This window comes from Lithobates pipiens, unplaced genomic scaffold (assembly GCF_037356315.1).
Source record: "Lithobates pipiens isolate NorthernLeopardFrog02 unplaced genomic scaffold, aLitPip1_a1.2 Scaffold_8, whole genome shotgun sequence".
Taxonomy (NCBI): Eukaryota; Metazoa; Chordata; class Amphibia; order Anura; family Ranidae; genus Lithobates; species Lithobates pipiens.
In genome coordinates this window covers 642,518,550-642,545,404 of record NW_027507903.1, presented here as the reverse complement: position 1 = coordinate 642,545,404, position 26,855 = coordinate 642,518,550, and the positions used below count along the sequence as shown (strand labels likewise).

Here is a 26,855-nt window from a genome sequence, read left to right as displayed (position 1 = left end):
CACACTGCACATATACAGCTATGAGTCTACAGAACACGAAGAATTTAAGGCAACAGGTAGATTTTTATGGGTGCGGCTTAGGAACAAATAACATTTCTAGATTTTCCCTAAAATCTTTTGGAGTTGGAGACTCCATTTGCTCTCATTCCTAAAAATGAACCCACCGGTCTCCAAGCATTTTTTCACGTTCGAATTTAGTCTTTGAAATACACCATCAGGCACGAGAAAAATATATTTATTTAACCCAGAAAAGATAAATATATAGAAATATTTACGTTCTTAACTTAATATCAAATATAAACTATCTTCATACCTTTTTTTACCTTGTTTTCAGCTGTGAATAATAAAACACTAAAAAACACAAGTCATGTCCATAAAGTCCTTTGTCCTGGCGGTGTGGAGTGGAGTAATGGTGAGAGACGATGCAGCTATTTGTCCATGTGGCCCATCATCTGAGCTTAACATTGCTGCAAATGGAAATAACAACAGTCCTATATTTTCCTTGTAAAAAGTTCTTGTAAACACTGTAGAATTGTTGTAAAGTCCTTGCGGCAAAAGTCTTTGATTCTCTGTCCGTATTTTCTGTTTCGGCCTAATGGTAAAAACAAAAAAATATATATATATTATTTCTCACTCAAGACCAAGCCTTCAATCATTTCTCTTACGAAGCCAGTCTACTTCTGAAAAACAGGAGAGGGTTTGGAACCCATTCCAGGTTTTTATTACCGTGTTCTCATTAGGAAGCATTCCCCTAAAGTAGTCATAAAAGGTCTATGGAGGCCACCATTGATAATGTCCTAAAATGCTAGTATTCTGGTTTCCACGTTGAGGTTTCTATTTCCTTCTAAATTTCTGACTCGAAACAAGTAAATTTGAAACCGGGGTCCCCACACTTTCTAATCAAAGGGCCTGTTCACTGTCTGTCAGACTGTTGGGGGGCGCCAGGCTGTGGTCAGTGTACTAAAAATATACCCTGGCATAGATAGTCAATGGGAGTAAAAATTACCCTGATACCCAGTGGTCATTGAGGGTAAACAAAAGCCCCAGTGCCAGAGGTCATTAAGAGTAATACATGGAAGGCATCAGTGGTAAATGACAGGAATGTAGCCCCATCATTGATGGTCACTGATGGTCAGAGGTGTGAAGGTAGCTCAGTCATTGATGATCATGGGTATAAATGTAGCTCCATCGTATACGGCCCATGGGAGGAATGTAGCCCCAGCATTGGTGGTAAAGGGAGGAATAAAGCCCCATCAGTGGTTAGTGAAAGAAATGTAGCTCCATCATTGGTGGTCCATGAGAGGAGTGTAGCCCCATCATTGGCGATCAGTGGAAGAAATGTAACCTCATCATTTATGGGTAGTGGAATGAATGTAGCCCTTTCACTGGTGGTAAGTGAAAGAAGTGAAGCCTCATTATTGGTGGTCCGTGGAAGGAATATAGTCTCATCATTGGGGGTCAGTGGAAGGAATGTAGCCCTTTCATTGGTGGTAAGTGAAAGGAGTGCAGCCTCATCATTGGTGGTCAATGAGAAGAATTTAGTCCCATCATTAGTGGCCAGTGGAAGGAATGTAGCCTCATCATTGATAGTCAGTGGAAGCAATGTAGCCCGTTCACTGGTGGTAAGGGAAAGAAGTGCAGCCTCATCATTGGTGGTCCGTGGAAGGAATGTAGTCCCATCATTGGGGGGTCAATGAAGGGAATGTAGCCCCATTATTGGGGACCAGTGGGAGGAATGTAGCCCCATCATTGGCGGTCAATGAAAGAAGTGCAGCCCCATCATTGGTGGTCAACGAGGGGAATGTAGCCCCATCATTAATGGTCAGTGAGAAGAATGTAGCCCGATAATTGGTATTCAGTGGGAGGAATTTAGTCCCATCATTAGTGGTCAGTGGAAGGACTGTAGCCTCATCATTGATAGTCAGTGGAAGGAATGTAGCCTCATCACTGGTAGTCAGTGGTGGTAATGCAGCCCCATCATTGCTGGTCAATGAAGGGAGTAAAGCCCCATCATTGGTGGACAGTGGGAGGAATGTAGTCCCATCATTGGGGGTCAGTGGAAGGAATGTAGCCCTTTCATAGGTGGTAATTAAAAGGAGTGCAGCCCCATCATTGGTGGTCAATGAAGGGAATGTAGCCCCATTATTGGGGACCAGTGGGAGGAATGTAGCCCCATCATTGGCGGTCAAAGAAAGAGTTGCAGCCCCATCATTGGTGGTCAACGAGGGGAATGTAGCCTCATCATTAAAGGTCAGTGAGAAGAATGTAGCCTGATCATTGGTATTCAGTGGGAGGAATTTAGTCCCATCATTGGTGGTCAGTGGAAGGACTGTAGCCTCATCATTGATAGTCAGTGGAAGGAATGTAGTCTCATCACTGGTAGTCAGTGGCGGCAATGCAGCCCCATCATTGCTGGTCAACGAAGGGAGTGAAGCCCCATCATTGGTGGTCAGTGGAAGGAATGTAGCCCTTTCATTGGCGGTCAATGAAAGGGGTGCAGCCCCATCATTGGTGGTCAACGAGGAGAATGTAGCCTCATGATTAATGGTCAGTGGGAGGAATGTAGCCCCATCATTTGTAATCAGTGGGGGGAATGTTGCCCCATCATTGGTGGTCAGTGGGCAGAATGTAGCACCATCATTGGTGGTCAGTGGAAGGAATGTAGCCCTATCATTGATGGTCAGTGGGAGGAATGTAGCCCCATCATTGGTGGTCAAGGCTAGCACTGTAGCCCCATCATTGGTGGTCAGTGGAAGGAATGTAGCCTCATCATTGGTGGTCAGGGGAAGTAATGTAGCCTCATCATTGGTGGCCAGTTCAGGGAATTTAGCCCCATCATTAGTGTTCATTGGAAGAAATGTAGTCCCGTCAATGGTGGCAAGTGGTTGGAATCTAGCCCAATCACAGGTGGTCAGTGGAAGGAATGTAGCCTCCATCACTGGTGTTCAGTGGAAAGAATGTAGCACTGTCAGTGGTGTTTAGTTAAAGGAGTGCAGCCCCATCATTGGTGGTCACTGGGAAGAATATGACTTCATCATTGGTGATTAGTGGAAGGATTGTAACCCCATCATTGGTGGTTAGTAGTATTTACAGTACCTAGCAGGCTCCATAGTTCTACACTGCCAGGACTATACTGGCGTCATCAAGCTGGAGGCCCGATAGTCCTTACATTAAACTGCCAGGTGCAGAAGCCTTCTACATGCCACAGCCAGGTACCTGTTGCCACTCTGCAATTAGCGACCCCCCCCCCCCCCCCCCCGCCCCCTACTTTTGGCTTGCAATGTTAAAGCTTATTACAGGGTGTGCAACAAAAAAGGTTTAGTGTCCTCTTTGGCTTGTTCTATTCTGTACACAATTCCTAAAATATGTGGCAAAGGGATAGAAGACAGGATGGGACTCCATGAATGGCAAGCCAGGCTTAGCGTGACTCTGCAATTCTCACCAGGAAATCTTATTATAGTGACCTATTGTTCAGTCTTGACAAGCATGTTCAGCCATGTACCTTATAGGGGCCCGTCTATAATGATTGACTAAATCCTTACTTTTTTTAATTTCGTGTAAGTACCATCCCTAGCGCAAATAAATAAATTTAAAAAAAAAAGATTTAATTAAACTTAAGCTTTACCAAGCTCAATTTTTAAAAGTTTTATGGTTTTTGGTCAATGGTAGTTAAAATTAAAAAAAAAAAAGCAAATTTATAAAAACTTATTTAACCACTTCAGATCCAGGATCCCCCCCGCCCCTTCATGACTAGGCCGTTTTTTTGCGATTCGCCACTGCGTTGCTTTAACTGAAAATGTTGTGGTCGTGCATCAAAACAAAATTGATGTCCTTTTTTTTTTTTCCCCACAAATACCTTTCTTTTCGTGGTATTTGATCACAGTTTTTTTTTTTTTTTTTTAAAAGAGCGACAATTTAAAAAAAAAAAAACACAATATTTTTAACTTTTCTGCTATAATACATATCCAAAAAAAGATATATAAAAAACAAATTTACTCATCAGTTTAGGCCAATATGTATTCTGCTACATATTTTTGGTAAAAAAAAAATTAAAAAATTCAGAATAAGCGTATATTGATTGGTTTGCGCAAAAGTTATAGCGTCTACAAAATAGGGGATAGTTTTAGGGACTTTTTATTTATTTTTTGTTTTTACTAGTAATGGTGGGGATCAGCGATTTTTCGTTTCAATCATTTTATTCGTTTTATAGGCACAAAAAACAAAGTACGTTCGAAAAGGAAATGTTTGGTATGTGTTGTGATATGGCTGAGTTCATATAAGATTAACTTGGGTTAACCTGTTAGTTAGTTTAAACTCTGTATTTACAGACTGTAGAGAAATGAAATAGAGAAAGAAAGAAAAAGAGAAAGGGAAAAGGAAATAAAGAAGGAAAAAAGAGAGTGAAAGAAGGAAAGAGCGAGAGAAAGAAGGAATAAAAACAAGTGAGAAAGAAAGAAGGGAAAAATAAAGAGAGAAAAATGAATGAAAAAAGAAAGAAAAGGAAAAAAAAACTGAGAGGAAGAAAGAAAATGACAAGGAGAAAAAAAAGGAGAAAAAAAAGGAATAAAGAAGGAAAAAAGACAGAAAGAAAAAAATAAAGGGGGGAAAGAAAGAGAAAGAAGAATGATAAAAGAAAGAGAGAGTGAAAGAAGGAAAGAGAGAAAGAGAGAGAGTGAGAAAGAAAGAAAGAAAGAAGGAAAGAAACAAAGAAAGAAAGGGAGAGAAAACGAAAGAGAGAGAGAGAGAAAGAGAAGGAAAAAGAATGAAAAAAGTGAAAGAGGGAAAGAAAGCAGGAATAAAAAACGTGAGAAAGAAAGAAGGAAAAAATAAAGAGAAAAAAGAAGGTGCAAAAAAAAAGAAAAACAAAGAGAGATAGAAAGAAAAAGAGAAAAAAAAAAGAAAAAACAAAAGAAAAAAGGAATGAAAGAAGGAAGAAAAAAAGAATGAAAAAAAGGGAAAGATGGAAAGAAAGAAGGAAAAGAAAGAGGTAAACAAGATGGAAAGAAAGAGAGAGAAGAAAAAAGAAAAAGAAAGGGAAAAGGAAAGTTAGAAAGAAAGAGAAAGAAAAAGGTAATAAGAAAGAAGGAAAGAGAGAAAGAAAAAAAATAAAGGGGGAAAAAAAGAGAAAGAGCAAGAAAGGGAGAACAAGAAAATAAGAAAGAAAGAGAAAGAAACCCCCTACCTATTACTCATTACTTTTAAAGTATATCTAAAGTCAAAACCTCTTTAGTTTTGGATGGAGTATGGAATGGTTGAAATCACTTTTGTTTTTTTTTCCATCTGTATCCCATTGGGGATCTTCTAATAAGTCTATCACTTTCCTCCATGATATCTTCCTATATTCTTATTATAGAATTGTGCAGTATTATAGCCCCTGGATCCCATGTGCTGGAAGCATGTGAAGCCCCCTAGGGATGGAATACATTGAGGAGTTTTCCATGTGTGTATGAAGGGTCAGAGCTCCAGATCACAGGATATCCAGCATACATGGAAAGACGCCGGACTTGCTGTTTTATAGCCCTGCAGGTTGGAGCTCCTTCTTCTTTCCACAAAGCCAGCCGGGTGAAAATTAAAACATTTTCAGAACTGACGGCAAGGCCGGGCGCCTACTACCCAATTATTTGTTTTCCGAATAAAAGCTAAAATTTCATTTTTAAAATTCGGTTGGAGTGGCAAAGGTTAAGCCCTTATACACACGGTCACAAATTCCGACGGAAAATGTCCGATCGGACCGTGTTGTCGGATAATCCGACTGGCAGAATGGGGGGATCTGTCAATGTAAATAGACAGATCCCCATTCTGTCAGGGAGAGGAGAGAGGTCTGCTGTTCCTAGTGATCTCTCTCCAATCACAGTCAGTCCCCTCCCCCCATAGTTATAAACACCTCCCTAGGACACACTTAACCCCTTGATCGCCCCCTAGTGTTAAACCCTTTCCCTGCCAGGGATATTTATACAGTAATCAGTTTTTAGCTCTGATCGCTGTATAAATGTCACTGGTCCCAAAAAAAAAGTGTCCAATCTGTCTGCTGCAATGTCTCAGTCCTGCTAAAAATCTCAGATCGCTGCCACTAGTTGTAAAAAAAATAATAATAAAAATCCAATAAATCTATCCCCTATTTTGTAGACGCTATAACATTTGCGCAAACCAATCAATATATGCTTATTGCATTTTTTTTTTTTTTTACCAAAAATATGTAGAAGAATACGTATCGGCCTAAAGTGATGAAAAAAAAATTGTTTTTTTATTTTTTTTTTTATTTGGGATATTTATTATAGCAAAAAGTAGAATTTTTTTTTTTGTTTATAGCGAAAACAATAAAAAACACAGAGGTGATCAAATACCACCAAAAGAAAGCTCTATTTGTGGGAAAAAAAACTATTTTGTTTGGGTACAACTCGCAATTGTCAGTTAAAGCGACGCAGTGCCTTATTGCAAAAAATGGCCTGGTCATTAAGGGGGCAAAAGCCTTCACAGGTTACTTTACTGACATGATAAGCAGGTGGAAATCTATTCCCTTGAATTGCACATAATTTAAACAGAGTAGCAACAGTACAAATGTAACAATGTTACTTTGTATCTCTCTATCCTGTCTGATCAATGTTTGTAAACAATGCTAATTTGCCTCTCTCGATCTCCTGTCTGATCAATGTTTATAAATAATGTAGTTTGTATCTCTCGATCTTTCATCTGATCAATGTTTATAAACAATGCTACTTTGTAGCTCTCGGTCTCCTGTCTGATCAATGTTTATAAACAATGTACTTTGTATCTCTCTGCCTCCTGTCTGATCAATGTTTATAAACACTGTACTTCGTATCTCTCGGTCTCCTGTCTGATCAATGTTTATAAACAATATTACTTTGTATCTTTCTATCTCTCATCTCATCAATGTTTATAAACAATGTTACTTTGTATGCATCTATCGCTTGTCTGATCAATGTCTCTAAGCAATGCTACTTTGTATCTCTCTATCTCCAGCCTGAACAGTGTTTATAAATGCTGCTGAAGGCTCAAACCAAGAAACAGGAGTCCAAGTGGGTGTTCCAAGTCAATGGAAGTTATCCGATTACTTTTGAGGATGGTGAAGCATCTACTTCCTTGTCCACTTTTCTAACAGTTTATGCCTATCTATTGATCAGAAGAAGGTTTGAGGATACAAGAGGGGTTTTTGTTTTGGTTGAACCTCATGGATTTGTTTTAATTTTCTATCCTATGTAACTAACTACTTTGTCATCCAGTCCACCAGCAGAAGGGTGAACATGGGTACCAGATTTAGTCTGTGGTTAAGAAGCACATCTGACCTTGGTGTTGGTTCTGTCCAGGATGTTCTTCATGGTCCGCACTCTGCTGGGGAAATTCTGGAGTGAGATCTCCAATTTACATTCCGAGATGAACTTTGTAATCTTCGGGGCAGCGCTGATCAGTAAGGAAAGTCCTTCCTGCACTTCATCCCTCTGCTGAGATATCTACGGGTATAAAATGATATCATTTTACAAAGAAGAAGAAGAAGGAAGAAGAAATCCAGAGACACTTATTGCAGTTTTCCTTTGATACGCGCTTCGTGACCTTAATAAGCGCCCAGATTAGTTATTACGTTATTACGGGTTTTTTTCGAAAAGGCCTGTTTTCTTGAAAGTTCAAACTGGGAGCTGTTTGCGATTATCCGATTGACTTTGAAGTGGTTACGTCAGATGCCTTCCTGTCACCGTGTCATTGTCATCGAAGGAAGTGCTGATTAACCCCATAGCACCAATCATCTTTAGCAACGTTCTTATGAGGTCGGCGCCCTGATTTGCGTCACTCTTCCAAACAGCAGTTGTGTCTGGCTGGGGTGGTATATTAGTTAGTTATTTATCATTTTTACAATTATTACGGTACTAAATTATTGGTAGCCAATATAAATAAATATAGGATTAAAGGTCAACTACTCCCTACTGAGGGATTCAGATTTGGTAAGGCATAAAAGAGCTTGGGGACTACTAATAGTGACGGGGCAATTTGATTCATATTTTTAATATTTTCGTGTCTTGAAAAGATGCTGACACGGTTTGGGCTGGGCACAGTTTGCCATTTTCACCATGGGCACTAGATGACCTTGTCTCAGGGAGATTCATAGTTTCACCAATGCTGAGAATTATTATTGAAGAAACTGGCACCAGTGCTACAGGTTAGTACTACAGAAACTGGCAACAACAACGCTGGGGTTATTTTTTGTGGAAACTGGCACCAATGCTGGGGGTTGTTATTGTGGAAATTGGCACCAATGCTGGACGTTGTTATTGTAGAATCTGGCACCAATACTAGGGGTTATTATTGCAGAAACTGGCACCAAATTGAGGATTATTATTGTGGAATCTGTTAACTATGCTGGTGGTTATTATGGCGGAAACTGGCATCTATTCTGGGGGGTTATTATTGCAGAAACTGGCACCAGAGCTGGGGGTTATTATTGTGGAAACTGGCACCTATGCTGGGGGTTTGTACTGCAGAAACTGGCACCATTGCAGGAGGTTGTTATTGTGGAATCTGGAACCAATGCAGGGCGTTATTATTGCAGGAACTGGCACCAATGCTGGTGGTTGTTATTGTGGAAACTAGAACCAATGCTGGGGGTTGTTATTGTGAAAACTGGCACCAATGCTCGGGGTTTTTACTGTGGAAACTGCCACCAGTTCTGGCGGTTGTTATTGTGGAAACTGGCACCAATGCTGTGGGTTGTTATTGTGGAAACTGGCACCAATGCTGGGAGTTGTTATTGTGAAAACTGGCACCAATGCTGGGGGTTTTTACTGTGGAAACTGCCACCAGTTCTGGCGGTTGTTATTGTGGAAACTGGCACCAATGCTGTGGGTTGTTATTGTGGAAACTGGCACCAATGCTGGGAGTTGTTCTTGTGGAATCTGGCACCAATGCTGGGGGTTGTTATTGTAGAAATTGCCACCAGTGCTGGCGATTGTTATTGTGGAAACTAGCACCAATGCTGGGGGTTGTTATTGTGGAAACTGGCACCAATGCTGGGAGTTGTTCTTGTGGAATATGGCACCAATGCTGGGTGTTAGTACCTCAGAAACTAGCACCAATGCTGGGGGTTATTTTTTTCAGAAACTGGCACCATTGCTGGTGGTTATTATTGAAGAAACTGGCACCAATACTAGGGGGTTCTTATTGTGGAATCTGGCACCAAGGCTGGGGGTAGTTGTTATTGTGGAAACTGGTACCAATGCTGGGGGTTGTTATTGTAAAAACTGGCACCAATGCTGGGGATTGTTATTGTGGAAACTGCCAACAGTGCTGGCGGTTGTTATTGTGGAAACTGGCACCGATGCTGGGGGTTGTTATTGTGGAAACTGCCACCGGTTCTGGTGGTTGTTATTATGGAATCTGGCACCAATGCTGGGGGTTAGTATTGCAGAAACTGGCACCATTGCTGGGGGTTGTTATTGTGGAATCTGGCACCAATGCTGGGAGTTATTATTGTAGGAACTGGCACCAATGCTGGGGATTTTAATGCAGAAACTGGCACCAATGGTGGTGGTTGTTATTGTGGAATCTGGTACCAATGCTGGGGGTTGTTATTGTGAAAACTGCCACCAGTTCTGGCGGTTGTTATTGTTGAAACTGGCACCAATGCTGGGGGTTGTTATTGTGGAAACTGCCACCAGTTCTGGCGGTTGTTATTGTTGAAACTGGCACCAATGCTGGGGGTTGTTATTGTGGAAACTGGCACCAATGCTGGGAGTTGTTCTTGTGGAATCTGGCACCAATGCTGAGGGTTATTATTGAAGAAACTGGCATCAATGCTGGGGGTTGTTATTGAAGAAGCTGGCACCAATGTTGGGGGTTCTTATTGTGGAATCTGGCACCAAGGCTGGGGGTAGTTGTTATTGTGGAAACTGGTACCAATGCTGGGGGTTGTTATTGTAAAAACTGGCACCAATGCTGGGGATTGTTATTGTGGAAACTGCCAACAGTGCTGGCGGTTGTTATTGTGGAAACTGGCACCGATGCTGGGGGTTGTTATTGTGGAAACTGCCACCGGTTCTGGTGGTTGTTATTATGGAATCTGGCACCAATGCTGGGGGTTAGTATTGCAGAAACTGGCACCATTGCTGGGGGTTGTTATTGTGGAATCTGGCACCAATGCTGGGAGTTATTATTGTAGGAACTGGCACCAATGCTGGGGATTTTAATGCAGAAACTGGCACCAATGGTGGTGGTTGTTATTGTGGAATCTGGTACCAATGCTGGGGGTTGTTATTGTGAAAACTGCCACCAGTTCTGGCGGTTGTTATTGTTGAAACTGGCACCAATGCTGGGGGTTGTTATTGTGGAAACTGCCACCAGTTCTGGCGGTTGTTATTGTTGAAACTGGCACCAATGCTGGGGGTTGTTATTGTGGAAACTGGCACCAATGCTGGGAGTTGTTCTTGTGGAATCTGGCACCAATGCTGAGGGTTATTATTGAAGAAACTGGCATCAATGCTGGGGGTTGTTATTGAAGAAGCTGGCACCAATGTTGGGGGTTATTATTTCACAAACTGTGACCAATTCTGAGGGTTATTATTGTGTCCACTGGCATCAATGTTTGAGGTTACTATCAGTGCCGGGACAATTTAATTGATATGTTAAATATTGTCTTGAAAAGACACTGACTCATTTGTAATAAACATGGGGGAGGGGGGGGGGGGGCACAGTTTGCTATCAGTAAAGCAGTTGAGATTTGCTATCAGTAAAGCAGTTGAGATTAGTCCAGTAAAAATAGAAAATAAATAAAAAAAAGAGTACTAGGGCTTCACATCTGCTAACAAAAAAATGTATATTTATTTCGATATTGGATATATACTGATTAAAAATAATAATTTATTTAAAATATACACAAATAAATAAATGAATATATAATATCATTATATATTATTAATATTATATATATTATGTACAGTATAAATAAAGTGAAAACCTAAGAGATATAACAATTATAATGATAGGGATTTTATGCACATATAGTATTATAAAAAAAAAAGGATCCTAACAATCTGGCCGGGGATTCCTACCTGCAGCTTCCGCCATTCTGCATTCATACTTGGCTCTGGTAAGATGACGTCCTCGGGGAACTGACACGGAACATTCTATATAGGAGAACAAGGATGAGCCTATAACAGTGAATTGAAAGTGGTGCAGTTTGATATTTTGTCTTTGCAGCTGCTGATCACACTCATTGTTCAGTCATTGCAAATTGCTCTTCTCACCCCATACTGTCATCGAGTTTTGTTTTTTGTTTTTGGCAAAAAAACAACTGATGTTACCATTAGTATAAATTAGTCGTTTTTGTTTTATGTACCATTTTTCACAACGCTAAAGTTATGCATTGGGACAATCTTTGCCAAAGTTAATTACGTATCAGTTGATGTTTTTTTTTTTTTTTTTGCAGATTTTTTTTGTTGCAGATTTTTTTTTTTTTTTTTACAAAAATAATGCTACTAATAAACCAATGAAAATAAAAGGAACATTTTCTTGAGAAATCTATTAAAATAAAACAAAACGTTTCACAAAAAGAGAGTGAGAAATTAATAAATTGCAATTAACTGACAAAGCATAAAAAGGCTTTTTTTGTTTTCAAACATAACAGAATTTTTTTTATATTATATTTTATATATATTTCCATCTATCTATCCATCTATATATATATATATATATATATATATATATATATATCTATATATATATATCTATATATATATATATATATATATAATCTATATATATATATATATATATATATATATATTCTACTGAGCAGTGCTATAGCCAGACCATTCCAAAGCGCCAATCAATGGATTAGAACCAAAGCGCTTAAGTAGTGCAATAAATATATAACAATAAAAGTGCAATAAATGGATACCAAGTAAGGTATATCAGCTGGCCTTAAAGGGCTTAGTGCAGCTCCACAGCAGAAAGAAGGAAAATCTGTAGTAATGTAAAGAAGACAGAAGAGGGCGCTTCTAAGTGCAGCAGATTAAATGATTTATTATAAAAAATTTAAAAAAAAATGCAAATGAAATTAGCCTCTCACATGAAGTAGGAATAAAAGCGCATATCAAGCTTAAAAGTCATCATCTATGAGGACCTGGGTCGTCTGAAGCAGATGGAAGTGACACCACCAGTGTTAGGAGATGCACAAGCTCACAAAAGGGAATACATCAGCTCAGGAGCCAGTCTGACAGCTTGAGAACACGTCCAATGGCTTCAGGTGGTGGAGGTCGTGGAGGGGGCGTGTCTGTGTGTTTTGAGGCAGCAATGCCTCTTTCTCAAGCCTGCTGCCTCAAAATGCATAGCCATGCCCACGCCACTCCCTCCTGTATCTGATGTCATATATAAAAGTATTGGGACACCTGCCTTTACACACACATGAACTTTAGTGACATCCCAGTCTTAGCCGGTAGGGTTCAATATTGAGTTGGCTCACCCTTTGCAGCTATAACAGCTTCAACTCTTCTGGGAAGGCCGTCCACAAGGTTTAGGAGATGTGTCTATGGGAATGTTTGACCATTCTTCCAGAAACGCATTTGTGAGGCCAGGCATTGATGTTGGACAAGAAGGTCTGGCTCACAGTCTCCACTCTAATTCATCCCAAAGGCGTTCTATTGGGTTGAGGTTCCTCCACCCCAAACTCTCTCGTCCATGTCTTTATGGACCTTGTTTTGTGCACTGCCCCAAATCATTTGGTGGAGGGGGTATTATGGTGTGGGGGTTGTTTTTCAGGGGTTGGGCTTGGCCCCTTAGTTCCAGTGAAGGGAACTTTTAAGGCGTCGGCATACCAAGAGATTTTGGACAATTTCATGCTCCCAACTTTGTGGGAACAGTTTGGGGATGGTCCCTTCTTGTTCATACATGACATCCCACCAGTGCACAAAGCAAGGTCCATAAAGACATGGATGAGCAAGTTTAGGGTGGAGGAACTTGACTGGCCTGCACAGAGCCCTGACCTCAACCCAATAGAATCACCTTTGGGATGAATTAGAGCGAAGAATGGGAGCCAGCCCCTCTTGTCCAACATCAGTGCCTGACCTCACCAATGTGCTTCTGGAAGAATGGTCAAACATTCCCATAGACACATCTCCTAAACCTTGTGGACGGCCTTCCCAGAAGAGTTAAAGCTGTTATAGCTGCAAAGGGTGGGCCAACGCAATATGGAACCCTACGGACTAAGACTGGGATGCCATTAAAGTTCATGTGTGTGTGTAAAGGTAGGCGTCCCAATACTTTTGATAATATAGTGTATATAGTACTGTGCAAAAATGTTTTAGGCAGGCGTGAAGAAATGCTGTGAAGTGAGAATGCTTTCAAAAATATATATTACATTTTTTCTTTTTTTTATAAATTTACAAAATGCAAAGTGAGTGAACAGAAGACAATTCTAAATCAAATTAATATTTGCTATGACTACCCTTTGACTTTAAACCAGCACCAGTTCTTACACTTACACATAGTCCAAGCAGGTGCTAATGATCATCATTTTCATGAAACATTGGTATAGGAGGCTTAAAACTGGGTGAGGAATGGCCAAAATCTACTACCAAGGTGAGGTTGTGGAAGACAGTTGTCACATCACAGGTCATACACCATGGCAAGGCTCAGCACAACAAGACACAAGGTAGTTATTCTGCATCAGCCAGGTCTCCCCCAGGCAAAGATTTCCAAGCAGACCGGGGGTTTCAAGATGTGCCGTTCAAACTCTTTTGAAGAAGCACAAAGAAACGGGCAATGTTGAGGACCGTAGATGCATTGGCCAGCCAAGGAAACCTAATGCAGCACATGAAATACACAGAAACCAGAGGGACCCAGTTACACCCATCTACTGCCTGGGGAAGTCTGGCCAGAAGTGGTCTTCATGGAAGAACTACAATCCAAAAAAGCCGCCAACGTGGAAACAAGTCTAAGCGACTCAACTGTGGGAACTGGGTTGCAGAAAAAAGGCAGCAGTGCGACTGATGAGTCAAAAGTGAAGCATGGTGGAGGTTCCTTGCAAGTTTGGAGCTGCATTTCTGCAAATAGGAGACTTGGTCAGGATCAATGGTGTCCTCCAGGGGTGGACTGACCATTTGGGCAGTGCTCGGTGTCAGTAGGGGGCATTATGAGAGGCTCCACGTGTCTTATATTTAGGTCTGTCCGAATAATGTGTCCGCCTGAAACCCAGAAACATTGTTCAGACAGGAATGTGACTCGGAGCTGGGCCTGGAAGGAGGACCATGAGGGGAGTCCAGGATGGGAGCAGATAAGGAGGCATGACGAGCAGAGGACTGCCAGGGATGGTGAGGGGAGCAGAGGAGGTAGTCACACTGATACTGGAAGTAGCTTGCCTGTGAAGTAGTGGCGGAGTGGGTCGGGGTCCTGGGCTGTGGTGCCTTGCTACATGCAGCTAGTGATGGAGCCGAGAGGAGTGAGATGAGTCTGTGACGTTAGATAACATGACAAGACACTAATGCCGCGTACACACGGGCGGATTGTATGGCGTACTAAGTCCGTCGAAACACATTTCAGCGGACAATCCGCTCGTGTGTGGGCTTCAGCGGACTTTTTCAGCGTGCAGTCCGGAGTACTAAGTATTTCGGTTTAATTCTGTCCGTCGTACTTTGGTTTCAGCGGACAATCCGCTCGTCAGTAGGCTAGTTCGACGGACTAAGAATGGCGCATGCCCAGAAAGGATTTACACGGCGGAAGGGTGCTTTGCTGTGTCTTGGACTTCCTATTTCTAGTCCCGTCGTACGTGCTGTACACGTCATCGCGCAAGCTTTCGACAGACTGTTTGTGTATCCGTGTGTGGTCAAGTCCGTTCAGTGGAAAGTACGACGGACTGTCCGTCGGATTGTATGACAGACTAAGTACGCCATACAGTCCGCTCGTGTGTACGCGGCATAACTCTTTCACCGTGGCTAATTACAGGCATGTGAAAGTTGTAGAACATTATACAGGTGTAATTTGATTGGGGGGAGGGAGGGGTCATCCCCCTATCTCACTCTCACCCCCCTCACTTTCTCATTCCCCTTTCTCTCTCTAACCCCCTTTCCCCCCCCTCTCTCAACCCCCTCACCATCTCTTCTCTCTCACCACATCTCTCTCTCGCTCCCCCTCTCTCTCACCCCCTCTCACCACCTCTCTCACTCTCTTCTCTCTCTCCCCCCCTCTCCTCACCCCTCACTCACTCTCTCCCCACCACCTCTTCTCACCCCTCCTCTCATCCCCCTCTCTCTCACCCCCTCTCCTCTCTCTCCCACCCACCTCTCTCACTCCCCTCTCTCTCACCCCCCTCGCTCTCCCACCACCTCCTCCACTCCCCTCCTCTCACCCCCCTCGCTCTCCCACCACCTCTCCCCTCTCACTTCCTCTCTCTCAACCCTCTCTCTCACCCCCCTCTCTCTCCCACCACCTCTCCCACTCCCCTCTCTCTCACCCCCCTCTCTCTCCCACCACCTCTCACACTCCCCTCTCTCTCACCCCCTCTCTCTCCCACCACTTCTCTCACTCCCCTCTCTCTCACCCCTCTCACCACCTCTCTCTCCACCACCTCTCTCACTCCCCTCTCTCTCACCCCCCTCTCACCACTTCTCTCTCCCACCCCCCTCTCTCTCTCTCCACCACCTCTCTCCCTCTCCTCTCTCCTCACCCCCCTCTCTCTCCCACCACCTCTCTCACTCCCCTCTCTCACCCCCCTCTCACCACTTCTCTCTCCCACCACCTCTCTCACTCCCCTCTCTCTCACCCCCTCTCACCACCTCTCTCTCCCATCACCTCCTCTCACTCCCCTCTCTCTCACCCCCCTCTCACCACTTTCTCTCTCCCACCACCTCTCTCACTCCCCTCTCTCTCACCCCCTCTCACCACCTCTCTGTCTCACCACCTCTTCTCACTCCCCTCTCTCTCACCCCCTCTCACCACTTGTTCTCTCCCACCACCTCTCTCACTCCCCTCTCTCTCACCCCCTCTCACCACTTCTCTCTCCCACCACCCTCTCCCCCTCCCCTCTCTCTCTCCCCCCTCTCACCACCTCTCTGTCCCACCTCCTCTCTCACTCCCCTCTCTCTCACCCCCTCTCACTACTTCTCTCTCCCACCACCTCTCACACTCCCCTCTCTCACCCCCTCTCTCTCTCACACCCCTCTCTTATGCTCTCTCTCTCTATAATCCCACCACCCTCTTTTATCCCCCCTCCCCCTCACCCCCCTCTCTCTCAACCCATTCTCTCCCTCTCATCCCCCCTCTTTCAACCCTTTTTCTCTCTGCCTCTCTCACTCCTCCATCTCTCTCTCTCCCCCCTTTCTCATCTCCCTCTCCCCCTTCCTCCACCTCTCTCCTACTTTCCCATCTCTCTCCTTCTCTCCTGTTCCTATGTAGGTGGGCTTGGTGTGGGTGTAGTTTGAGTGTGGACACAGGAGGCCCCATGATCTTCTATTGGCCTGGGGGCCCCAAGAGTTGTTGGTCCGGGGGGAGAGGTCTCCTGTGTATTTGGGTCTAATAAGGGTTTCCCCTCTCTCTCACGCCCCCTCTCTTTCTCGACCCCCAGTCTCACCCCCTCCCACTCTCACCCACCTCTCTTTCTCTACCCTGTATCTCACCCCCTCTCACCCACCTCTCTTTCTCATCCCCTTTCCTCTCTCTCACCCCCTCGTCTCCCCTCTCTCACTCTCTCTCACTCCCACCCACCTCTCAATCTTACCCCCTTTCTCTCTCTCACCCCCAGGTCCCCCCTCTCACCCCCTCTCACTCTCACCCACCTTCTCTTTCACACCCCTCTTTCTCTCTCTCACCCCCACTCACTCTCACCCACCTCTCTTTCTCACCCCCCTTTCTCTCTCTCACCCCCTTGTCCTCCCATCTCACCCCCTCTCACTCACCTCTCTTTCTCACCCCCCCTTCTCTCTCTCACCCCCTTGTCCCCCCATCTCACCCCCTCTCACTCTCACCCACCTCTCTTTCTCACCCCCCTTTCTCTCTCTCACCCTCTTGTCCCCCCTATCTCACCCCCTCTCACTCTCATCAACCTCTCTTTCTCAGCCCCCCTTCCTCTCTCACCCACCTCTCTTTCTCAGCCCCCCTTTTCTCTCTCACGACCTTGTCCCCCCTCTCTCACCCCCTCCTCTTTCTCACATCCCCTCTATTATGCTCTCTCTATAATCCCACCCCACCACATTCTTTTATCCCCCCTCACCCCTCTCTCTCTCAACCCCTTCTCTCCCTCCCATCCCACCTCTCTCACCCCCTTTCTCTCTGCCTCTCTCTCTCACCTCTATCTCTCTCTCCCCCCCCCCTTCTCACCTCCCTCTTTCCCCCCTCCCTCTCTCCACTTTCACCGTCTCTCTCCTACTTTCCCATCTCTCTCTCTTTCTCTCCTGTTCTCATGTAGGTGGGGCTTGGTGTGGGTGTGGCTTGAGTGTGGACACAGGAGGCCCCATGATCTCCTATTGCCCGGGGCACCATGAGTTGTCGGTCCGCCCCTGGTGTCCTTAATGCTGAGGAATACAGACAGATACTTATCCATCATTCCATACCATCAGGGAGGTGTGTGATTGGCCTCAAATTTATTGTGCAGCAGGGCAACCACCCCAAACATACAGCCAATGTCATTCGGAACTATCTTTAGCGTAAAGAGTCTTGGAAGTGATGGTTTGGCCCCCACAAAGCCCTGATCTCACCATCATGGAGTCTATCTGGGATGACATGAAGAGACAGAAGGATTTGAGGCAGCCGACATCCACAGAAGATCTGTGCTTAGCCCTCCAAGATGTTTGGAACAACCTACCTGCCAAGTTCCTTCAAAAACTGTGTGCAAGTCTACCTAGAAGAACTGAGGCTGGTTTGAAAGCAAAGGGCGGTCATCACCAAATATTATTATCTACTCTTCTATTGGTACGGTTATTCCATTTCATATATTGTATTCTTGTTATAAACTCTATTATTTTCATTGACAATATAATCATAATTGCTTTATAATTATAATATTAGAAGACAACTATCATTACTTTATTCAGTATTTGTCTTTAACCCATTCCTGCTGCCTCCAGGCAGCCCCTGAAATGCTAGAAGGTGGGACAGACTCATGTGATCACTGTGATTAGCTGTCACTCTCAGCACAGAAACCTCAGTGTCCATGGATGTATATGTGCAGCATGTGGGCCTTGGGGCTAACCTGCCCTGCTGCCACATACAGTATCTCACAAAAGTGAGTACACCCCTCACATTTTTGTAAATATTTTCTTCTATCGTTTCATGTGACAACACTGAAGAAATGACACTTGTCTACAATGTAAAGTAGTGAGTGTACAGCTTGTATAACAGTGTACATTTGCTGTCCCCTCAAAATAACTTAACACACAGCCATTAATGTACAAACCGCTGGCAACAAAAGTGAGTACATCCTTAAGTGAAAATATCCAAATTGGGGCCCAATTAGCCATTTTTCCTCCCTGGTGTCATGTGACTTGCTAGTGTTACAAGGTCCCAGGTGTGAATGGGGAGCAGGTGTGTTAAATTTGCTGTTATCGCTCTGACTCTCTCATACTGGTCATTAGACATTCAACATGGTACCTCATGGCAAAGAACTCCCTGAGGATCTGAAAAAAATAATTGTTGCTCTACATAAAGATGGCCTAGGCTATAAGAAGATTGCCAAGACCCAAAAACTGGGTTGCAGCACGGTGGCCAAGACCATACAGCAGTTTAACAGGACAGGTTCCACCCAGAACAGGCCTCGCCATGGTTCGACCAAAGAAGTTGAGGTCACATGCTCAGCGTCATATCCAGAGGTTGTCTTTGGGAAATAGACATATGAGTGCTGCCAGCATTGCTGCAGAGGTTGAAGGGGTGGGGGGTCAGCCTCTCAGGGCTCAGACCATACGCTGCACACTGCATCAAATTGGTCTGCATGGCTGGTATCCCAGAAGGAAGCCTCTTCTAAAGATGATGCACAAGAAAGCCCGCAAACAGTTTGCAAGCAAACAAGGACATGAATTACTGGAACCATGTCCTGTGGTCTGATGAGACCAAGATAAACTTATTTGGTTCAGACAGTGACAAGCGTGTGTGGGGGCAACCAGGTGAGGAGGACAAAGACAAGTGTGTCTTGCCTACAGTCAAGCATGGTGGTGGGAGTGTCATGGTCTGGGGCTGTATGAGTGCTGCCGGCACTGGGGAGCTACAGATCATTGAGGGAACCATGAATGGCAACATGTACTGTGACATACTGGAGAGCATTATCCCCTCCCTTCAGAGACTGGGCTGAACATGATAATGACCTCTAACAATCCTTCAAGATGACCACTGCCTTGCTAAAGTAGCTAAGGGTAAAGGTGATGGACTGGCCAAGCATGTCTCCAGATCTAAACCCTATTGAGCATCTGTGAGACATCCTCAAATTGACGGTGGAGGAGCGTAAGGTCTCCAACATCCACCAGCTCCGTGATGTCATCATGGAGGAAGGGAAGAGGACTCCAGTGGCAACCTGTGAAGCTCTGGTGACCTCCATGCCCAAGAGGGTTAAGAAAATAATGGTGGCCACACAACATATTGACACTTTGGACACAATTTGGACATTTTTCACTTAGGGGTGTACTCACTTTTGTTACCAGAGGTTTAGACATTAATGGCTGTGTGTTGAGTTATTTTGAGGGGACAGCAAATTTACACTGTTATACAAGCTGTACACTCACTACTTTACATTGTAGTTGTGTTGTCACATGAAAAGATCTAATCAAATATTTACAAAAATGTGAGGGGTGTACTCACTTTTGTGAGATACTGTATATGCATTATGGGATCGACAAGAGTTAGGCCGCGTACACACGGGCGGACTGTTCGCCCAACCTTGTCCGCTGAACAGTGTTTGGGCGGACAGTCCGCTCGTGTGTGGGCTTTCAGCGGACAGTTGGACGGACAAAGTCTTTCGGAAATTCCGAAAAACTGTCCGCTGAAACTGTGTTTGAGCGAACAGTCCGCCCGTGTGTGGGCCTGTCCGCTGTACTTTCGAAATGAACGGACTGTTCCCGCTCGGAAAGTCCGCCCATTTCGAGCGCGTGTACAGGTAGGCGGGGCCCGCGAAGGATACGTCGCGGGCTCTGCCGCCTGGAATGGGCTTAAAGGGGAACCCCAACGCCGAAAAAAATCGGCGTGGGGGTTTCCCCCAAGTCCACACCAGACCCTTGTCCGAGCACGCTACCCGGCCGGCCAGGAAAGGGGGGCGAGCGAGCGCGCCCCCCCTCCTGAGCCGTACCAGGCCGCGTGCCCTCAACATGGGGGGGTGCCTTGGGGAAGGGGGGGCCGCGCGGCCCCCCCACCCCAAAGCACCTTGTCCCCATGTTGATGAGGACAAGGGCCTCTTCCCGACAACCCTGGCCGTTGGTTGTCGGGGTCTGCGGGCGGGGGGCTTATCGGAATCCGGGAGCCCCCTTTAAGAAGGGGGCCCCCGGATACCGGCCCCCCACCCTATGTGAATGAGTATGGGGTACAATGTACCCCTACCCATTCACCTGTGAAATAAAGTACAAAAAAAAACACAACACATAGAAAAAGTATTTTATTGCACAGCTCCGGGGGTCTTCCGTCTTCGGGGGTCTTCTCGCCGGACTCCTCCGCTATGTGTGTGTAGCTCTTTTGCTAGCGGAGGAGTCCGGCTTTCTTCCTCCCCACCGCCGGCCTCTTCTCCCGACTTCGGGGGTCTTGTCCCCCTCTTCGGTTCTTCTGCCGGGCCACCGCGCCTGGTCCGGTGGCCCGGTCTTCTGTCGCCGTCTTCCGTTCTTCTGTCGCCGCCTTCGGTTCTTCTGCCGGGCCACCGCGCCTTCTTGTAGCTCTTTTACAGGCGGTGGCCCGGTCTTCTGTCGCCGATGTCGTCGCCGCCGCCGCCGCCGCCGCCGCCTTCCGTTCTTGTTCTTCTTCTTGTTCTTCTTCTTCTTCTCCTGGAGATGTTGACTCGACTAGCTCTCCAGCCGGAATGCCGGGGACGCGCTGTGAGGTCACTTATATAGTGACAATGGGGCGGGGTCACATGGTATATGTCACATGGGTTGGTCACATGGTGACCCCGCCCCCTTACGATGTCATAGTCCCCATGTGACATCAACCCATGTGACCAACCCATGTGACATATACCATGTGACCCCGCCCCATTGTCACTATATAAGTGGCAGCAGAGCGCGTCCCTGGCATTCCGGCCGGAGAGCTCGTCGAGTCAACATCTCCAGGAGAAGAACAAGAAGAACAAGAAGAAGAACAAGAACGGAAGGCGGCGGCGGCGGCGACGACAGCGGCGACAGAAGACCGGGCCACCGCCTGTAAAAGAGCTACAAGAAGGCGCGGTGGCCCGGCAGAAGAACCGAAGGCGGCGACAGAAGAACGGAAGGCAGCGGCGACAGAAGACCGGGCCACCGGACCAGGCGCGGTGGCCCGGCAGAAGAACCGAAGAGGGGGACAAGACCCCCGAAGTCGGGAGAAGAGGCCGGCGGCGGGGAGGAAGAAAGCCGGACTCCTCCGCTAGCAAAAGAGCTACACACACATAGCGGAGGAGTCCGGCGAGAAGACCCCCGAAGACGGAAGACCCCCGGAGCTGTGCAATAAAATACTTTTTCTATGTGTTGTGTTTTTTTTTGTACTTTATTTCACAGGTGAATGGGTAGGGGTACATTGTACCCCATACTCATTCACATAGGGTGGGGGGCCGGTATCCGGGGGCCCCCTTCTTAAAGGGGGCTCCCGGATTCCGATAAGCCCCCCGCCCGCAGACCCCGACAACCAACGGCCAGGGTTGTCGGGAAGAGGCCCTTGTCCTCATCAACATGGGGACAAGGTGCTTTGGGGTGGGGGGGCCGCGCGGCCCCCCCTTCCCCAAGGCACCCCCCATGTTGAGGGCACGCGGCCTGGTACGGCTCAGGAGGGGGGGCGCGCTCGCTCGCCCCCCTTTCCTGGCCGGCCGGGTAGCGTGCTCGGACAAGGGTCTGGTGTGGACTTGGGGGGAACCCCCACGCCGATTTTTTTCGGCGTTGGGGTTCCCCTTTAAGCCCATTCCAGGCGGCGGAGCCCGCGACGTATCCTTCGCGGGCCCCGCCCACCTGTACACGCGCTCGAAATGGGCGGATTTGCCTCCTCCTTACGTGGGCGAGTCCGTTCATTTCAAAAGTTGAGCGAACTGTTTGCCCAACCTTGTTCGTCAAACAGTCCGCTCGTGTGTGGGCAAGTCCGCTCATGCAAATTTTGAGCGGACTGTTTGACAAACTGTTTGCCGAACAAGGTTGGGCGAACAGTCCGCGCGTGTGTACGCGGCCTTACTGGTGTTCGACTTTAATATCATAGCTTTCAATGTGCATAAAAAATGTTCTTTTTGTTACTTGTTATCTCCCAAAGGAGATGAAGGAGGTTGCGCAAAGCCCCTAAATGATTTGGCTTTTGTAACCAATTGACTTATATCTGCACACCAACATTTCGGTCTTGCATATAAATTTCAGACTTATTTGCAATGTAAACCTGACAGAGGTTCTATTCCTTTCCCATTTCATCCACAACAAAAAAAAGCTTTGGCTTTAGCTACAATTTACCGTGTTAAAGAGTCACCTTTCCCACCTTGCCGACCCCCTTATATTCATCTCCTTGCTCCTCCATCTCAAATGGCACTGAAATCACCAATGCCAGTGACCAGGAGGAGCGGTGGCATCACTCTCTCTGTCAAGTGACAGCGCTCGGGCCTAGGGATTGGCTGATAGGTTCAGGTAGGAGGTCACATGCTCCTTCATACCAGCTTGTGACGGCGGGGGAATGCTGTACAGGCAAGGTGGCCGCATCTCTTTAACACTTACATGAAGTTTGGTGATCGTTTTCAATCTACTTTAATAACGTATCTGAAAAGAAAGCTAGAGCGTTCTAATGTCGTCAATTTTCACATTACCTTGCCGGTAACTCACCATCACTTTAGCCTCATCCACAGCAGTTCTGATATAACTGTCCAGAACTTTTCTGTCGCAGACCGGCTGAGGAGTAACAAGCTTCACATTAACCAGCAACATTTGTAGCAGGATAAGTAAACCTGGAAGACAGAACACAGACCGCATGGGAGTTACCCTGAAGATGTCCCGTGTATACCAGGCTGAAATCGGTTCCTATTATATCCTAATATCCAGCCAAATCAAGTTTAAATACCTTCTTTTTTTTTTTATCAGTTCATAAACACCAAACAGGATGTAAAATCAATTATTATCCATAGATAGTGGGCTGAAGAAAGATATTTACCCAAGGCATCATAATTCATATAGTAAATACCAAACCAGGGACCACCCATTGGTGAGAGAGGCTAGAGAAAGGACTTCCCCCAAGGAAGCATCATTTATAAAGCTCAAACCAGGAATCACCTGTTACCTTTAACGGAGAGAGGTGCGGGAGAAACAGAACTTTTCCTAAGAGGTCTTAATTTATAGTAAAGACCAACCCAGGAATCATCAATTACTTTAAATGGGGGGGGGGGCGTTGGTGTAGGACTTCCCCCAAGCAAGCATAATCTTTAAAGATCAAACCAGGAATCATATGTTACCTTTTAATTGAGGGAGGTGCTGGAGAGAGAACTTCCCCTGATGCCGCGTACACACGACCGGACTTTCCAGCAGACTAGGTCTTCCCGATGGACTTTCGGCAGAGTTCCGACAGACTTAATTCATAAAGACTTGGCCACACATGAACGGACTAAGTTCGCTCGAAAGTCCGTTCATTCTGAACGTGATGACGTAAACAGGACTAAACAAGGAAGTTCAATAGCCAGTAGCCAATAGCTGCCCTTGTGTGGTATTTGGTCCTTCGGACTAGCACACAGACGAGCGGTTTTCCAGATTGTTAGTCCGTCGGAATTGAGTCCGTCGGATAGATTTGAAACATGTTCTATTTCTAGGTCCGTTTGATTTTTTTCGAAAAATGATCAGACTAGCCCACACACGATCGGATTGTCCGACGGACTGATCCAGCCGGACCGAGTCTGCCGGAAAGGCCAGGTCGTGTGTACACGGGATAAGACATCCTAATTTATACAGTGAAAGACCAAACCAGGAATCATGAATTACTTTCAATGGAGGGCGGACGGGGAGCACTGCAGTAGGACTTCCCCCAAGAGATCATAAATTAGAAAGACCAAACCAGTTACTTTTAAGGGAGGGAGTGAGTTGGAGAAAGCACTTATGGCAGCATAATATATAGATATCAAACACAGAACGGTTCATTACTTTTAACGGAGGGTCTAAATGGAAGGTTTTCTACAAAGGTAGCATCATTTTTAAAGATCATACCAGGAATCATCTATCACTTTCAATAGAGGGAGGGATGGAGAAAGATCCTCCCCCAAGGAAGCAAAATTCATAAAGCCAAAACCAGGACTCGTCTTTTAATGGAGGGAGGGGCTGGAGAAAGCACTTCACTTATGGTAGCATAATACTGTATATACACTTCAAACACAGAATGGTGAATTACTTTCAATGGAGGGAGGGCCTAAAGAAAGGACTTTGCTAAAGGTACTAATGGTAGCATAATTTATAAAGATCATACCAGGAGTCATCCATCACTTTTAGTAGACTAAGAGGATGGAGAAAGATCTTCCCCCAAGAGAGCATAATTCATAAAGCCCAAACCAGGGATCATCCGTTACTTTAAATGGAGGGAGGAGCTAGAGAAAGGACTTCCCCCCAAGGAAGCATAATTCACAAAGACTTCCCGAAAGGTACTAATGGTAGCATAATTTATAAAGGTCATACCAGGAGTCATCCATCACTTTTAGTAGACTAAGGGGATGGAGAAAGATCTTCCTCCAAGGGAGCATAATTCATAAAGATCAAACCAGGGATCATCTGTTACTTTAAATGGAAGGAGGAGCTAGAGAAAGGACTTCCCCCAAGGAAGCATAATTCACAAAAACCAAACCAGGAATCATCAATTACTTTTAATGGAGGGAGGGACTGGAGAAATCACTTCCCTTATGGTAGCATAATATATAAAAGTCAAACAGGAAATGGTCCACTACTTTCAATGGAGGGAGGGCTTAGAGACTTCCCCAAAGGTAGCATAATTTATAGAGGTCATACCAGGAATTTTCCATTACTTTCAATAGAAGGAGGGGATGGAGAAAGGACTTCCCCCCAAGGGAGCATAATTCATAAAGATAAAACCAGGAATCATCCATCACTTTTAATGGGAAGAGGAGATGCAGAAAGGACTTCCCAAGCAAGCATAATCCATAAAGATCAAAGCAGTAATACCCCATTATTTTTAATGGAGGGAAGGACCGGAGAAATGACTTCCAAGAGACCATAAAAAAAAACCAAAGCAGGAATCATCTGTTACTTTCAATTCAATGGGGGATGGGCTGGGAACAGGACTTTCTCATCATAATTCATAAATATAAAACCAGGATTCATCCATTACTTTTAACAGAGGGAGGGGCTGTAGAAAGGACTTCCCCAAAGGAAGCATAATTCATAGTGTTCAAACTAGGAAGGATCTGTTACTTTTAATGGGGAGAGGGGCTGTAGAAATGACTTCCTCAAAGGGAGCATAATTCGTAGAGAACAAACTAGGGAGCATCTATTACTTTTAATGGGGAGAAGAGAGGGGAAGGAGAAAGGACTTTCCCAAAGAGAGCATAATTCATTGAGATCAAACGAAGGAGCATCTATTACTTTTAATGGGGAGAGGGGCTGTAGAAAGGACTTCCTCAAAGGAAGCATAATTCGTAGAGATCAAAGTACGAAGCATCTATTACTTTTACTGAGGAGAGGGGATGAAGAAAGGTCTTCTTCAAAGGAGGCAGAATTCACAGAGATCAAACTTGGAATCTTCCATTACTTTTAACTGAGTGAAAGCTGTAGAAAGGACTTCTCCAAAGGTAGCATCATTTATGAAGATCCAACCAGGTATCGGCTATTCATTTTAATGGTGGAGGGGCCGGAGAAAGGACTTCACCCAAGATGTCATAATTCACAAAGACAGAATTGGATACTTTCAATGGAGGGACACACAAGGGAGCATCATTCATAAAGCGCAAACCAAGAATCATCCAATAAATTCAATAAGAGAAAGGGGCTGAAGAAAGGATTTTCCCCAAGGTAGTATAAAGATCGAACCAGAAAAAATCAATTCTTCTTTATGGTGGGAGGAGCTGAAGAAAGAACTTACCCCTGGGTAGCATCATTTGAGAAACATTTTTTCCAAATTGTTTTACCTTCCTTCACACCATAATATAGGTTATAACACACATAAACATGATGCACAGTAATGCACTGTTTGTGTGACTTGTACTGTGTTGCAATGAAAACCTGCCATAAAGTTTATCACAACACATAAATACCTATGCTTTGTGTTTTACATCACATTGAGGAATGCAGGACCGATTTGTTCCTATGCTTAGGTGTATTGACAGACTATTCTTTTTAATTAGGCTGCCTAATTCTACGCACCACAACGCAAGCATGTCGATGTGCATGTTATGGTGTGAATGGGTCCTTATCAACAAGTCTCTCTAAATGTCCCTCACATTGCTTTGAGTACATTTCTATAAAGGTTAGATTTAGCCGCAAACAAAGCCAAGTGCAATGAAGCAAAAATATTTCACTCATTTTTACAAATAGGTTCCAAAGAGTCCAGTCAGAGTAGGTATCTTAACCACTTAAGGACCACTTGCACTCCCTATAAAAGACAACACCCAACCTTGAAAACACACCTGGGGAAAACAACCCACCTGCCAGGGCTCCAGTTTTCCATCCAGGCATTGCCTGGTGCACCAACCTACCACAATTATTTTTATTTTTGTAGTCCACTGGTTTGAAAACTTTTTTTCAGAAAACACA

General features: G+C 45.1%; 1 protein-coding gene across 1 annotated transcript in view; it reads right to left on the bottom strand.

The window, feature by feature from the left end:
• Nucleotides 1-219: 219 nt before the first annotated feature.
• The window catches only part of EPO (erythropoietin), a 78,745-nt gene continuing 52,109 nt past the window's right edge, over nt 220-26,855 (bottom strand). Inside the window, exons 2-5 of the mRNA XM_077473867.1 lie at nt 22,941-23,062; nt 11,055-11,129; nt 7,305-7,469; nt 220-592 (exon numbers count right to left, since the gene is read on the bottom strand). Coding sequence (XP_077329993.1) covers nt 449-592; nt 7,305-7,469; nt 11,055-11,129; nt 22,941-23,062 — 506 coding nt within the window. The 3' untranslated portion in view covers nt 220-448. The remainder of the gene's footprint in view (nt 593-7,304; nt 7,470-11,054; nt 11,130-22,940; nt 23,063-26,855) is intronic.